Below are 13,377 nucleotides of genomic sequence, written 5' to 3'. Positions count from 1 at the left end.
GGCGGCGAGCCCGGGCTGAGTGAGTGCGAGCTGTGCGCCGAGGGCTACTACCAGAGCGAGGCCGGCCAGGCCGCCTGCGTCCGCTGCGCTCCCGGCAAGTTTTGCCCGGTGGGGTCGTCGCGCGAGCTGGACGCGCAGTGCTCGCCTGGCACGTACGCCAGGCTGACCGACCGGAGCGGCGACCCCGAGTGCCTCACCTGCCCCGCCGGCTCGTCGTGCGGCGGCGGGGCGGCGCCGCCCTCCGAGTGCTCGCCGGGCTCTTTCGCCGCCACGGCCGGCCTCTCCAAGTGCGCCAGCTGTGCGGGCGGGACGTACCAGGGCGAGTCGAACACGACGAGCTGCCTTCCGTGCGTGGAGGGCAGCTACTGCGCCGAGGGCGCGTCGGCGCCGCTGCCGTGCGAGGGCGGCAGCTACTCGCGCGCGGCCGACAACGACGAGCCGGACGACTGCACGCCGGCCGATGCTGGCTTTTTTGCGGTGACGGGCTCCACCGAGCAGACGCCGTGCTCGCCAGGCACCTTCACCGCCCTCGCCGGACAGAGCATCTGCGAGAGGTGCCCTCGCGGCACGTCCTCCGGCGCCGGCAGCTCTTCCTGCGACGAGTGCGCTGCCGACACTTACTCCGCCAACGAGGGCCAGGGCGAGTGCATCCCCTGCCCCTACCCTCTTGCTAGCGGCACTGGCAGCGTCACCTGCTCCGTCTGCAAGGCGGGATTCTACCTGAAGGCGAGCGTCGATCCGGATGACGTCTTCAAATCCCCAACCAAGTACTGCGTCCCGTGCCCGCCGGACGCCGCGTGCCCGGTCGGCACGACCCTCGAGACCCTCGGCGTCCCGCTCGGCTTCTGGCGCGCCAGCTTCTCCAGCGCCGAGCTCACAGAGTGCCGCGCCTTTGGAGGGGATGGCCAGGCGGGCCAGGCGCGGTGTGTCGGCAATGTTGATCCGGGAGAGGCTAGCGGTCGGAGGGTGCAGGAGGCCGGCTTGGACTACTGCGCAGACGCCTTCGCCGGCCCCGAGTGCCAGCTCTGCCGCGAGCCGAACCACTACCTGGACGCCGACGGCGCCGCCTGCAACGAGTGCGTCGCTGTCGGCACGGCGGCGGGGCGCATGGCGGGCACCGCCCTCGGCCTCTGCGTCGCGTTTGGCCTCGTGGCGTTGGCGTACTCAGTTCAGCGCGGGCAAACCGAGTGGAGGAAGGAGCGCTTCATCGGACTTCCCTTGCGCATCGCCGACCGCACCGGCGACGCGATTTACAAAATCGGCCTCATCCCCAAGTTCAAGATCTTGTTTGGCTTCTACCAGGTCTGCCTCGTCCTCTCCACCACCTACTCGGCGCGGCTGCCGGAACGGTACACGGGCTGGACGGAGGCGCTGGCCGAAGCCGTCTTCATCGACTGGTCGGGCATCGTGCTGCCGGTGCAGTGCCTGCCGCACAAGTCCCGGCTCGTCGCCGTCGCGATCTCTCCCATCGGCGTCATCGCCCTGCTCCTCTTTGCTGGCATTGTCTTGCGGCTCTGTGCTCGCTGGCGGCGTGCTCGGCGAGGGGCTGCGGAGCCACCGACGGCGCTAGCCGAAACTGACGATGCGGCGGTCTTTTCATGGCCTGCAGAGGTGGCGCTCGGCCTCCTCGACCTCACGCCGGCGGGTCTCGTGCTCATCTTTCTCTTCGTGCCGTCTGTGAGCGCCACGATCTTGCGCGCGTGGTCGTGCCAGGTGCTAGCCACAAACAAACAAGCCCCCCCCCCCCGCCCCTCTCCCCCCAAAAACTTAGCTGTGTCGATGTGCGTGCGCAGGGCTACACCACCTCTGCGCCGGGCGAGACGCTCGCTCTGGTCGAGTACATGCGGCAGGACGCGAGCGTCGAGTGCGGCACCGACGAGCACGACTCCATCACGAGGCTCGCCATCGGCTTCGTCGTCATCTGGCCGGTCGGCTCGCTAGTCCTCTACTCGGCCCTTCTTCTCGCATGCTACAAGCCGCTGCAGGCCAAGTCGCCGAACGCGCTGACGAAGGCCACCGCCTTCCTTCACCGGGAGTACAAAAGGAACTGGTACTGGTGGGAGGCGGCCGATCTGGCCCGCAAGCTCTTTCTGACGGGCTTCGTGCTGCTGGTTGCCGAGGAGGAGGACTCCTTTGTTCGTCTCGTCGTGGCGGTGCTCGTGTGTTCGTGCTACGCCGTCGCGATCGCCCTGGTCCAGCCCTACAAGCGGTTCGAGGACAACATCCTCGCCGTGGTGCGCCCTTCGCCCAATCCCACACGCCCTTTGCGCTTGCTTGTGCTGCAGCTCTCAGCACACGCTTGGATCGCCGTGGCCAGTCCATCACCCCACCCCACACACGCCCTTCCCACTGCAGTCACTCTGAGCCCAACGGACGCGGCTCGCACTGCAGGCCACCAGCCTCGTCCTCCTCCTCCTCTTCCTCGGTGCCAGCTGGACCACCATCTTCCTCAACATCGAGTTGCGATTCCCCGGGGACGAGCCGGGGCAGTCGGCCTCCGCCGTCCTCGGCTTCAGGTCTGAGAATGGACTGGTGAACTGGATGCTCGTCCTTGCTGCGGCTGCGCTCCTGATCTTCCTCGTGGGTACCATCATCGCCATCCGCCGCCTTGCCAAGGTCCCCACGATTCGCCTCGTCTTAACCAAGCAGCCCCCCGAGCTGGCTCTGGTGGACGGCCTCACGTGGCACCTCTTCCTCTCGCACATCTGGTCAGTCCTGTGGTCAGAGGGAGACGCGGCGTAGGAGAACCCGCCAGAACGACCCGCCACTCCCCGAATAGGTCCACCGGCCAAGACGCCGTCGCGGTCATCAAGAATGAGCTTAAGCTCTTGATCCCCGGCATCAAGATCTTCCTCGATGTGGACGATTTGAAGGACATCGGGTCGCTGGAGGATTACGTTGACCGCACGCAGGTCATGCTCTTCTTCCTGTCGAGGGGCTACTTCCGCTCGAAGGCACTCCCCCAGCCCCCCTCCCTTTCCGAGAGTGCCTCGCTGTGTCGCCCACGACTACTCGTGCGCTCCTTGCCTGCAGAACTGCCTGCGCGAGATTCGGACGTCGCTCGAGAAGAGCAAGCCGCTCGTCCTCGTGCAAGAGGCGGACCCGGCCAAGGGCGGCGGGACGCTGCAGGCGCTCCCCGCCCACCCCCAGCTCTGACCCTGCGGGGATTGCTCTCGCCACACACGGCTCTGAGGGGCGGTGTCGCCGCCGCCGCCGCACGCCAGCACTCACTCACGCACACCGTCGCTGCACGACTGCAGGAGTTGCGAGCACAGTGCCCGGAGGTCCTCCAGCCGGAGATCTTTGACAGTGGGTGGGCGCAGACGACGTGGCACCGCATCGACGAGTATCAGCGTGTCTCGCTTAAGATCATCTCCGAGGTGCCGCCACGGACAACTCCCTGCAGCTGTTCTGCCGTCGCCTCCACCTTGACCGCCGCCCCCTCGCACCTACCCTCAGGCGCTCCTCCTCTGCTCGCCACACTACCTGAACCTGACCTCCCTCCCGCTCTTCATCCCGGGCGAGGTCCAGGGCCAGCCGATCTCCTTCTCCAAGTCCGTCGTGCTCTGGGCCTCGCCGTTCGATGAGGGCGCAGACGAGCTGGCCAGCGAGCTCGCCACCAATTTCTCCGGTCTCACCGTCTCCACCGCCGAGGAGGCGGGCGACGCCACGCACATGCTTCTCTATCTGAACGCCGACACCTGGTCCGACGAGCGGCTGGCCGAGCAGGTCAAGCAGGCGCGCCAGGACAGGCTGAAGATCGTCATGGCGCACGAGAACGACCTCGACCGCGGCGGCTGTGAGTTCGCCAAGTTTTTTGAGACCACGCCGCAGGAACGCTGCCGATCAGCGGTCGATCTTTTATGTCCCGCCCGCTCCATGCCCCCCTTCCCCGCCGCCGCAGGAGCTCATCAACGCCGGGCTCTACGACGCCCTCGCCATTGCCTGCTTCCCTGGCCTGCACCATGAGGTGCGCTCCCCCGGCGGCACCTTTGCCACAGCCCCCGCCTCCTGAAGCGACTGATCTTGCACCCCCGGTCTCACAGGTGTCGCTCGTGCTGCTGGCCAAGGCTCTGGGCGCAACCCCGGTGAGCGCTCGCTCGAGCATCCGCGACTCGCTTTCGAATATCGGGCGCTTCACTACCGTGCCTCGCGGCTCGACGACGTCCGACCCAGTCGTTACCGAGGAGGATTCGCAGCTGGAGCAGCTGCCAGAGGTGGAGCAGGTGTAGAGGTGACGAGCAACTTTGCAGTTCGGCTCAAGCGGCAAGGGTTGGATCGCGCTAACCACTTCCAGGAGTGCGCTGCGTTGGCATAGGGCGTTTTATGTAACATGCTGAGGCTTCCTCGTAACGACGAGCTAATAGAGACGACTCTCTCTCATCCCCACTGTGAACAGTCGGGATCTGTATTTGCGCAGCTAAATGTATAGAACTTTACAACAAAATGTATAGAAAACGCTAAACGGCAGGGAGTTCAATGAATAGTATGGGCACCCTCCCTCTATGGGATAGCGTCAGGGCCGCGGTAATAGTCAAAACCCCTCACAGCGAGCCAGCGGCTGGCCTTCGACTCATCGCCTCGCGCTGCTCGTCCTCGTTTCGCCGAGCAGCGCGAAGCAGCTCCATGGCCGCGCTGCGCCGCGGCCTCCTCCGCCCCGGCCAGTTGAGGGCCGCAGGGGCGGAGCTCGCCTCGCCGGCCGCCTCCTCCCGGCCAGCATACCCGCCGGGTGCTGCGTATGTGGCGCCGGCGTCGCCGCTGGCCATCCCGGCTGCCGCCGGGCTCTCGTCGCCAGCCCTCGCGCTGTGCCGCTCCCTTGGCTGTGTCGGAGCGGGCTCGCAGGTCAGCGGCGCGTCCCCAGCCTCGCCGCCGTCCCCCTCGACGCCGCTCCCCTCGTCGCCGGTGGCGACCGCGCCGCCGATGTCGGTCGCGCTGGCCGGCAGCGCGTCCGCAGCCTCGTCGCTGCCCTCGCCGTCGCTGACCTCGCCGCTGGTGGGGGCCGCGCCGCCGGCGCCGAGCGTCGCCCGCCTCCACGACACTTCCTCTAGGTTGAGCCGGAAATCCTGGTCGGGGTAGCCATCGTACTCGACCGCGTGCACGAGCCGGCCGTCCGAACCCTCCTCTCGCCCCGTGATGGTGCCCGGCCACCACCTGTGCTCGCCCAGGATCTCCACGTGAGTGCCTGCCTTGACGACGGCGTGCCCGGCGATCCTCGCCGCCGCGTCCAGGCGCAGCCGCTTCCGCCGCGCCGTCTTAGACTCCGCGGGCTGCGGCAGCGAGTAGTTCGGGCCATACTCCGCCACGCCCGCGAGGACCTCGGCCGCGCTCACCGTCTCGACCGCGGCCTCGACCGGCGGAGGGGGGAGCTCGACCCGTCGTTCGACCCGTCGTTCCGTGACCTCCCGCGCCAGCCGCTCGCCAGCGAGGGGTCCCTGATGCGGCGCCCGTCGGTGTCGACGCGCCCTCGCCCCTGCGCGCCACCAACGACGCCGTCGCTGTCCTCGCCGACGTGACCGTGATCCGAGGCCGCCCATCCGCCATTATGGTGTGATGCAATCCGACACTGAGCTGCCCCCCCTGTCCCCCCCCTGGACACGTCCCTCCCTGTCCTCTCGACTCGTTCCTCTACTTATATATACATATTAGTGATGCCGTGTGGACGGCAGCATGGCGCGGGCAGCGACGAACGCACAACTCTTGAACCAACTCCGTCTCCGTTTCAGTGCCAAAAGCCACACAAATTACCCGACGCCCCGTCCTCAGCGCAGCCGCGTCCAGCCCGCGCCGCCCGTCCTGGCGTCGCCCCGCCCGGCCACGCCTCTCGCCGGCGGCGGCGGCCCGGGCACGGGCAGCCGGCCACGGAAGGCGGCCGGCGGCGTGGGAGGCGCGGGGCGGAGGGCGGAGGCTGGCGCGCCGGTGGCGGGCCTACAGGGAAAGGTACCGGAAAGGTCCGGGAAAGGTCCGGGAAAGGTCCGGGAAAGGCTCCGCCGGTGGCGGGCCTGCTCGGTGCGTGCTTGAGGGCCACCGCACTCGCCCGCGGCAGGCAGCCAAAGGTCGAGCGCCACATCCGCCTCAGGACTGCGCGCTGCTCGGTCGCCTGATTACCCGCGATTCTCCGAGATTACCCGAGATTTGCCGGTCTGGTCGATCTCGGCGATCGTCAACGGCGTCGAGTCTCAGCTAGCTGGGTCGCCTCTGCAAGCTCCGCCAGCGAGATGCCCTGGAAGATGAGGCCGAGGAGCAAGTCGAGCGCAGACACCTCCTCCTCCTCGCAGCTGCCTCCAGGCAGTCGCGCGGCGCCGCACCCGTTCGCCCAATCAAGACCGAAGGCGCTGCCGTCACTCCTGACGCCCCCGCCGCCGCCGTTTCCGTTGACGGGGCGGCCGCCGCCCTCGCGGACGGATGCGCCGGCGAGCGCCTCAGCCTCACGCGCCACCTCCAGCTTCCACTTGAGGGACTTGTGGCACCTTGCCGCCCGCAGCTTGAGCTCATCGACGACCTCCCACTCGGACGGCTCGCGCACCGCGCGCCACAGCTCGCGCAGCGGCACGCCGCCGCAGATCGGAGGGTAGAAGATCACCGACACGACCGCGCCGCCACCGCGCTCCGCCTCCATCGCCTCGCGCTCGGCGCCGCAGCTGCGACGCTCGGCGTGGCGGCAGTGGCCCGAGGCGAAGAGGTTCTCGGAGCGGGCGAGGAACTCGTCCTCGCCGCCCAGCGCCTCCAACACCATCGTCCGCGCCTGCTGCATGTCTGTGACGGCGCCGCCCGCCGACGCGGCGACCGCAGCGAGGTCAACGAGGAGGACGGGCTCGTCCAGTCCGTCGTCGCCGCCCGCCGCCGCGGAGACGGGAGGGCGGAACGCCTCCTCCTCTTCCTCGCTCTCGCCTCCTAGCGAGGCGAGCGAGGCTGCCGTCTCCCACGAATGCTCCATGCCAACGCGGCTAGTACTGGCTGGCTCGGTGGGAAGCGCACGCGCTCTGCAATGGCCCCCTCCGTACTCACACGCGGGCGGCTGGCGCGAGGGCGCGAGGGCGGGGCACGTGATCAACGAGTGGGTTGCGGTTGAAAATGCCTGGATCCCATCACTGAGCCGACGATGCTATGGGAAGCCCCAGGGTGGCGCCCACCCCCATACCCTCAGGCACTTGCCTGCGCCCTGCCCGCGCACGCCGCGCACGCGCGCGCACGCCCGCGCACGCCGCGCACGTGACAGTAAGCCAGCGCAAGTGTGCGCACGTGCGCGCACGTGCGCGCACGCCCCGCGCACGCCCGCGCACGTGCGCGCACGTGCGCGCACGCCCCGCGCACGCCCGCGCACGCCCGCGCACGTCCGCGCACGCCGCACTACGCGGCACTGCCCAGGTTCCCTCACGCTCAGATTCCCTCACACTCAGATTCCCTCACGCTCAGATTCCGTGCAAGGGGGTGCCGAGGTATGAGGGGGGAGTGAGTGTGAGGTGGTGTAATGTTGTCCCGTTTCAGGCGGCAGGTCAGGGGATTAGCCGGGAGGATTCGGCAGCTCAGCCGGGGGCTGAGCGTCTGCAGGCAGCCTTCCGCCCGCGCCGAAATTCACCGCCCTCCCGGGCCGACGGGGTGCTCCTTGGATCGGGCCCCGCCCACACACACAAAGTGGTGGGGCAAGGGGGGGCGACCCTCGCATCTCCACACCCGGACACGGGCAGGAGCCCCGCGGCACACACGGCGTCTCCACACTACAGTCATCGAAATCTCTTCTCTTAGAGATTGAGAGGAGCGAGACCTGAAGATTTCACGGCAGATCTCAGTCTCTAGTCCCGCCGGCTTGAGATCTCCCAAACCTTCGTCGAGATTTCAGCCACAAATCTCAGTTTTAGCCCCCCGCTACCCGGTTGTGCACTCGTGCGACGTAGCGGGGGGCCACAAGTAGTCCCGCGAGGTGTGAATTGGCCGCCCCAGTAGCCCCATTTCCACCGGGGATGCTTTTCGTGGCAAACCTCGTCACAAGCTTTGGCGGCAAAGCAGATTTCACGGGCGTTCGGAGTGCCTGGCTCAAACCCGTCATGCTTTCCTTCGGTCTCGACTTGAGTGCCGCTCGACTGGCCGATGAAGAGCGACCCGTACGACGCGCACTTGTCGTCCTCCCTCCTCGCCACATGACGGCCGCCCCCCGACACCGACAGTCGCGCTCCGCACGCCTTCGAGGTCAGCAGCGGCCGAGCGACGATCGGCTCGCCTCCGATCGCTGGGCGCGGTCACTCTGCGGCCCATCACCCGCCTGCCGATCACCTGTCCGCCTCGCCGCGCGCGGGCCGCTCGCCTGCTCGCCACCGCCGCCGCGTTTCCCCGCGCTGCCACGCTTCCCTGCACCTGACGGCGCTCGAGCTGCGCACAGACGGCGCGCTCAGGCAGACAGAGCAGCGGCCGCCCAGGCGGTCGCTGCTCCGCCCCGTCCGAGTCCGTCCGCCCGCGCTGATTCGTAGACCATCTGCGCAGCGCCTCGGAGAGGCGCGCAGGAGGCGCGCTTTGTACTCGGGTTTGGATGGTAGCGGGGGGCCCCGCCGGAGGCTGGTTACTGATTTCGTCGCTCGGTGTGAGAAGAGCCCAAAGAGGCAGCGAACGGGGAACGGGGAACAGGTGGGCGATATCCAACCCACCCCGCGAATCGGGATCGGACCCGACCGGAGACAACACAGGACACAACCAAGACCGGAGCGGACCGGACACTGGAGACCGAAAAAGATCGAACTCGACAGGATTAGGGTGCCCACAGGGCCCAAAAAAAGAAAGGAAAAAAGAAATGGGCCACCCCCGATCGCAGCACTTCGTGTTGGCCAGTCGAGAAATTGAGAGTGTGACTAGGAGGGTGGGACGCTGGGGATTCTCAAAGGTATACCCTTGGAATGGCCGGATCCAGCCTTAAAAGTACGAGATCGCGCGCGCTTCGCGCGCTGCACCGCCTATTCTCCGGCTGAGTGACGACGCGTGCCGTGTGCCAGCAAAGTTGGGCGCGCGCGGCGCGACGGCGCCCGCGAGGGAAGGCGCGGGTGCAGCGGCCGCCGGCGGCCGTACCGCCCGCCAGCCGGCGCAGCAGCGGCCAGCGCAGCGGCCGCCGGCGCAGCAGCCAGATCAGCCGGTGCGCGCCTTGCGAGGCGAGTACTGCCGCCCGGCAGCCTTACTTTGCGAGCCGTGCGCGCGCCGAGGCGCCCGCGGCGCGCGCCCGCCCGGCTGCCAGTAGGAGGCGGCGCAATATGGCCTATAGTACAGCCCTTGAGGAGGAGGAAGAGGCTGGCTGGCAGTGCTGTATGCCGCCGGGGGGCAGTTTTGGGGTGCTGTCCCCATCCCAGGGGGCTGCAGAAGGCGTCCGCAACCGGGACAACCCGCCCCCCCAGCCGAGGCCGGTCGAAGCCCACTTGGAGGCAGCCATGAGGAGTCCTCTTGGTGCTCCTGGCGCCCGTTGGAATGGCGAGCGCGCGCCGATGGGGGGGGGGGGGGGGTCTTGCTTGCTCCACACCGAGCGCCATCGGTCCGGACCGGTGCCTCCACCGAGGGGTGGCCTGCACAAGGTCTGAGGCTCTGTGTGAGGGGCAGAGGGGCGGGAGCGTGCGGGGCAGAGGCCCAACGTCGGGCGGCTTGTCGGGGTCCGGAGCGTTCGAGGGGGGAACGAGGAGGGGAGAATGGGCGGTCGGCGACGAGTAGAGCGGCAGGCGCGTACGGGGTAGCCGTCACTTTCCCGCCTCGAAAGGGCGGGGCTGTCCCGGAAAGTGAGAAACGCCGGGCAGCGTGACGCATTACTGAACCCTCCCATACGTGCTCGTGCTCCTCCTTCGCTGTCCCATCTCCCCATCTCTTTCCCGCCTGGGGGGGGCGGTGGGCGGGCGCGCGGTGCGGCGTGGCGTGTGCGTGTGCGCGACTGCAACGAGGGACCGCTCGCAGAGGACCATTGGGTTTGTACTATTAACAACGAAGGCGCTCTCAAAAAGAAAAAATAAACCGACGGGAAGCTTTTTTGCGGCAGCTCCTGGCTAGAGCCCGCCGTCTTTGATTGAGCTGATTGGACATGCTTGCGGTCCTAGTGTACGCCCAGAGCCGCCGCTCCACCGGGCGTGCTCCGCCCGTCACCTTTGCCACCGACGTGTGCCTCGCCCACCCACCGGAATGCGATGGGCCTGACCAGTTCACGGCAAGGATGGTCCCCCGCACCTATGCACTGCGGTCAGGCAGAAGGGTAGAGCACCACGCGGGCGTGAGCGTCATGCTTGTCTCCAAGCACGGCGACACGCACGCGTTCGATTGGTCAAACCTGCTCCACTGGTCGAGCGCGATGCTGTACTCCTCGCTCGTTGTGCAGTCCAACAGCTTGGAGCTGCGCGCACGCCTCCGCGCCGCCACCGCCGCCAGCCGCGGCCGCGCGAATCTGAGCGCGCTCGGCCGCACGCTGCTGCCTACGATCCCCGCTTCAACCAGCGTCGTCCGCTGCTCGGGCGCAGAGTCATCAGGCACTCCTGCCTACATGGCCCGCGGCGCTCACAGCGAGATGTTTGCTCTGTTGGCGCAATCTGCCTCCCTCTCGATCGCCAACGCCCTTGGCATTGCGGCGCCGCCGCGGCCACCGCTGGCTCTCTGCACGCCGCGTCTGATTCACTGCTTCGACGGGCTGCTCTCCTTTCAACCGAAGGGCGGCAGCTCCTTCAAGGACCGGCTGGGTCGGTGGAACAGAGAGATGTTGCTCACAGGCCGAATGCAGCAAGCCGGGCCGAACCTCCTGGCGGCTCCCTTCCTCGCCGCGGCCTACCGCCTGGCTGGGTCCTCCCCACCTGCTGTCGTGCTGCCGCGGCCGCGGAGGCGCGTGGTCCTGCTGACGCGCCGCACCCAGTCACGGTGGACCAACCGGCCAGAGGCCGTGAGGGAGCTACGCGCCATCGCTACAGGCGCTGGAGTGGGCTTTGTCGACGCCGGCGATGCGGAGGCTCTTGGCCGGACGAACCTGCCTGGGGGCGGGGCTTGCTACGCAGCTCGCCCACAGCTCGAGCTTTGGCGGGACGCTTGGCTGGTCATCTCGGTTGTCGGTGCTCACGAGTCAAACCTCCTCTTCATGCCCTCGTGGCCGCAGGCGGCGGGGCTGCTCGAATCCACCAACTGCGGTTTCTTCACCGATTCCTACTCAGTGCTCGCGCGAGCCGTGGGCACCGGTCACCACAAGGCGCAGCAGCTCAACGCTCGCGGCCGGCAGTGTCGCCCGTCCACCTCCCAAGACTACAACGTGCTCAACAGCCCACGGGAAATGGACCTCAGGAACGATACCCTCGGCTCGCTGCTCCGTAGACTGGTACTACTTCCTTTCCCGCTCGCCACTAACGCCAAGGGGCTCCTGCCGGGCAAGCTCCACCCATTCCTGGCAGCGCGGCAGGCGTCTCGGGCGCGAGCCAGCATCGGGCAGCCACTGTCCGATGATGGCTCGCAACGATCAGCATGGCAGCGTCAGCGCCTCCGATCAGCATGGCAGCGTCAGCGCCTCCACAGGGGAAGGGGTGCTGGGCGGTTCGCGAGGGTGGCGGCGGCGAGGGCGGCGGCGAGGGTGGCGGCGGCGAGGGTGGAGACGAGGGCAGCGGCGGCGAGGGCGGCGGCGAGGGTAGCAGCGGCAGGGCGTATGGGGTAGTCGTCACCTTCCTGCCTCGCAAGGGCGGGGCTCTCCCGCGGGGAAGCCGGCGTGACGCACATCTTTACCTCCCACTCGAGTACGTGTGTTTGAGTTTGTGCTCCTCCCTTCGCTGTCCCATCGCGTGGGTGTGGTGTCGTATCAAGCGCACCGCGCTCGCAGGAACCGTCCGGATCACGTCGGCCGCATTGCCGTGCCAAAAGGCGCGGAGGCCGCCGCGAGCGTAAATGTCGCGTGCCATGCGCAGCGCTCCGCGCTTGTCCTGCGAGACAATCAGGTTGAGCCTCAGGATATGTCGAGCGGCGCCGCGGCGCCACGACGGTGTTCGAGATGGCGCCAGCCGCCGCCCCGCTCAAGAGGTGCCGCGCCGCGACGCTGCGGTCGCTCCGCGAGGACGGAGGAGCGGATTTGGCGGCGGAGGCGCGCGCAATAGACAGCAGCAGGTAGAGGATAAAACGCGGCGAGCTCATGCCCAGCACAGCAGCTGCTTCGCCGGCAGCGTCGCGTCGAGGCGCGTGCAAGCCGTGGGCCGGTGGGGGGGCGGTCAACAAGAAATCGTCGCGACCTTGCTCTTTTTTCTTTTTCTCTCTTTTCCCCTTGGGTTTGCTCCAGTCTGGCTTGATCTCGTGCGACCAACCGTCTGAGGCCAAGGGCGAGGGGTTGTCTCCAGGCTTCCGTCGCCCACTACATGACCACGCACACATCATCTCGCGGCCTGGCGGTCGGCGCCATCATCCCCTCCCCCATCATGACCTTGACAAACTCCTCGTAGTTCATCTGGCCGTCGCCGTCGATGGCGGCCTCGCGCAGCATCTCGTCCACCTGCTCGTTGGTCAGCTTCTCGGCGCCCGCGAGGTTGGTCATGATGTGGCGCAGCTCAGCGGCGGAGATGAAGCCGCTGCCGTCCTTATCGAACACGCGGAACGCCTCCTTGAGCTCCTCCTCCGAGTCGGTGTCCTTCATCTTGCGCGCCATGAGCGTGCAAAAGTCGGGGAAGTCGATGGTGCCGTTGCCCTCGGTGTCCACCTCGTTGATCATGTCCTGCAGCTCCGCCTTGGTCGGGTTCTGGCCGAGCGAGCGCATCACGGTGCCCAGCTCCTTGGTGGTGATGGTGCCGTCGCCGTCCTTGTCGAACAGCGAGAAGGCCTCAATGAACTCGGCGATCTGCTCCTCGGTCAGCTGCTCGTCGCCCATGATTGCTCGTGTGGTCGTTGGCGGGCCAAATGCACCCTGCACTATCTTGTTGAGCGTCTTAATCTTTGGCAGCTGAGCCTCCTTGTCGCTATCGTTCGTCACGGTGACATCGGGCTTCGAGAGGAAGGAGTGTGCCTGCTGCGGCGTCTTTTTCGCCCACTGGTCGATGAGCAGCTTCGTGAACGACTCGGCCTGCGCAGCGGCGTTCTGGATGCACACGATATGGTGCCGCTCGTTCTTGGTACCCACCGCCGACTTCAGGCCGGAGGGGGTGGGGTACTGCATGGACATCCACGACTCAAACTGAGTCCAGAAGCGCGACACGTACGACATATCGAGGAGGATCAGGACAGTGGTGCCGAGGTAGAGTCGGTTCACCTCCTTGAGCATCCTCTTGAAGGCGGCTTCGTCCTCCGCGCTGCGCGAGCCCTTGGGGAGGTCCTGCGGCATGCAAGCGCTGTCGATCCAGATGCGCTGAATCTTCTTGCCGTCGGGCGAGTTGAGGAAGCCCTTGAGGGCCTTGAGCTGCTCGCCGTCGGGGTCCG

At 67.4% G+C, this 13,377-nt stretch overlaps 4 protein-coding genes across 4 annotated transcripts; 2 read left to right on the top strand and 2 right to left on the bottom strand.

Moving 5' to 3' along the window:
* Positions 1–3,472: 3,472 nt before the first annotated feature.
* Positions 3,473–4,454, top strand: EMIHUDRAFT_441549 (hypothetical protein). Its single transcript, XM_005785984.1, has 3 exons — positions 3,473–3,834; positions 3,905–3,970; positions 4,047–4,454. The coding sequence occupies exons 1-3, from the start codon at positions 3,676–3,678 to the stop codon at positions 4,230–4,232; spliced, it is 411 nt and encodes a 136-aa protein (XP_005786041.1). The 5' UTR covers positions 3,473–3,675; the 3' UTR covers positions 4,233–4,454.
* Positions 4,455–4,544: 90 nt separating this feature from the next.
* EMIHUDRAFT_111744 (hypothetical protein) lies at positions 4,545–6,934 on the bottom strand (the record flags this gene model as incomplete). Its single annotated transcript, XM_005785983.1, has 2 exons — positions 4,545–5,345; positions 6,260–6,934. The coding sequence occupies 2 exons, from the start codon at positions 6,932–6,934 to the stop codon at positions 4,545–4,547; spliced, it is 1,476 nt and encodes a 491-aa protein (XP_005786040.1).
* Positions 6,935–10,234: 3,300 nt separating this feature from the next.
* On the top strand, positions 10,235–11,433 carry EMIHUDRAFT_229569 (hypothetical protein; the record flags this gene model as incomplete). The annotated part of the gene is made up of 2 exons (XM_005785982.1): positions 10,235–11,300; positions 11,390–11,433. 2 exons carry the CDS (start codon positions 10,235–10,237, stop codon positions 11,431–11,433), a joined length of 1,110 nt encoding a protein of 369 aa, XP_005786039.1.
* An 889-nt stretch (positions 11,434–12,322) lies between these two features.
* On the bottom strand, positions 12,323–12,832 carry CAM3 (calmodulin; the record flags this gene model as incomplete). The annotated part of the gene is made up of 1 exon (XM_005785981.1): positions 12,323–12,832. The coding sequence occupies one exon, from the start codon at positions 12,830–12,832 to the stop codon at positions 12,323–12,325; it is 510 nt and encodes a 169-aa protein (XP_005786038.1).
* Between the last annotated feature and the right edge of the window lie 545 nt (positions 12,833–13,377).

The sequence above is a fragment of the Emiliania huxleyi genome (assembly GCF_000372725.1).
Source record: "Emiliania huxleyi CCMP1516 chromosome Unknown EMIHUscaffold_156, whole genome shotgun sequence".
NCBI lineage: Eukaryota > Haptophyta > Isochrysidales > Noelaerhabdaceae > Emiliania > Emiliania huxleyi.
The sequence above is the reverse complement of the archived record's forward strand: the minus strand, read 5'-3'. Positions and strand labels throughout refer to the sequence as shown.

Coding starts and splice junctions, on each gene's coding strand:
- EMIHUDRAFT_441549 (XM_005785984.1), top strand. CDS start 3,676: ATGCTTCTCTATCTGAACGCCGACACCTGGTCCGACGAGCGGCTGGCC. Junction 3,835..3,904: donor TTTTTGAGACCACGCCGCAG/GAACGCTGCCGA, acceptor CCGCCGCCGCAG/GAGCTCATCAACGCCGGGCT. Junction 3,971..4,046: donor TCCCTGGCCTGCACCATGAG/GTGCGCTCCCCC, acceptor CCGGTCTCACAG/GTGTCGCTCGTGCTGCTGGC.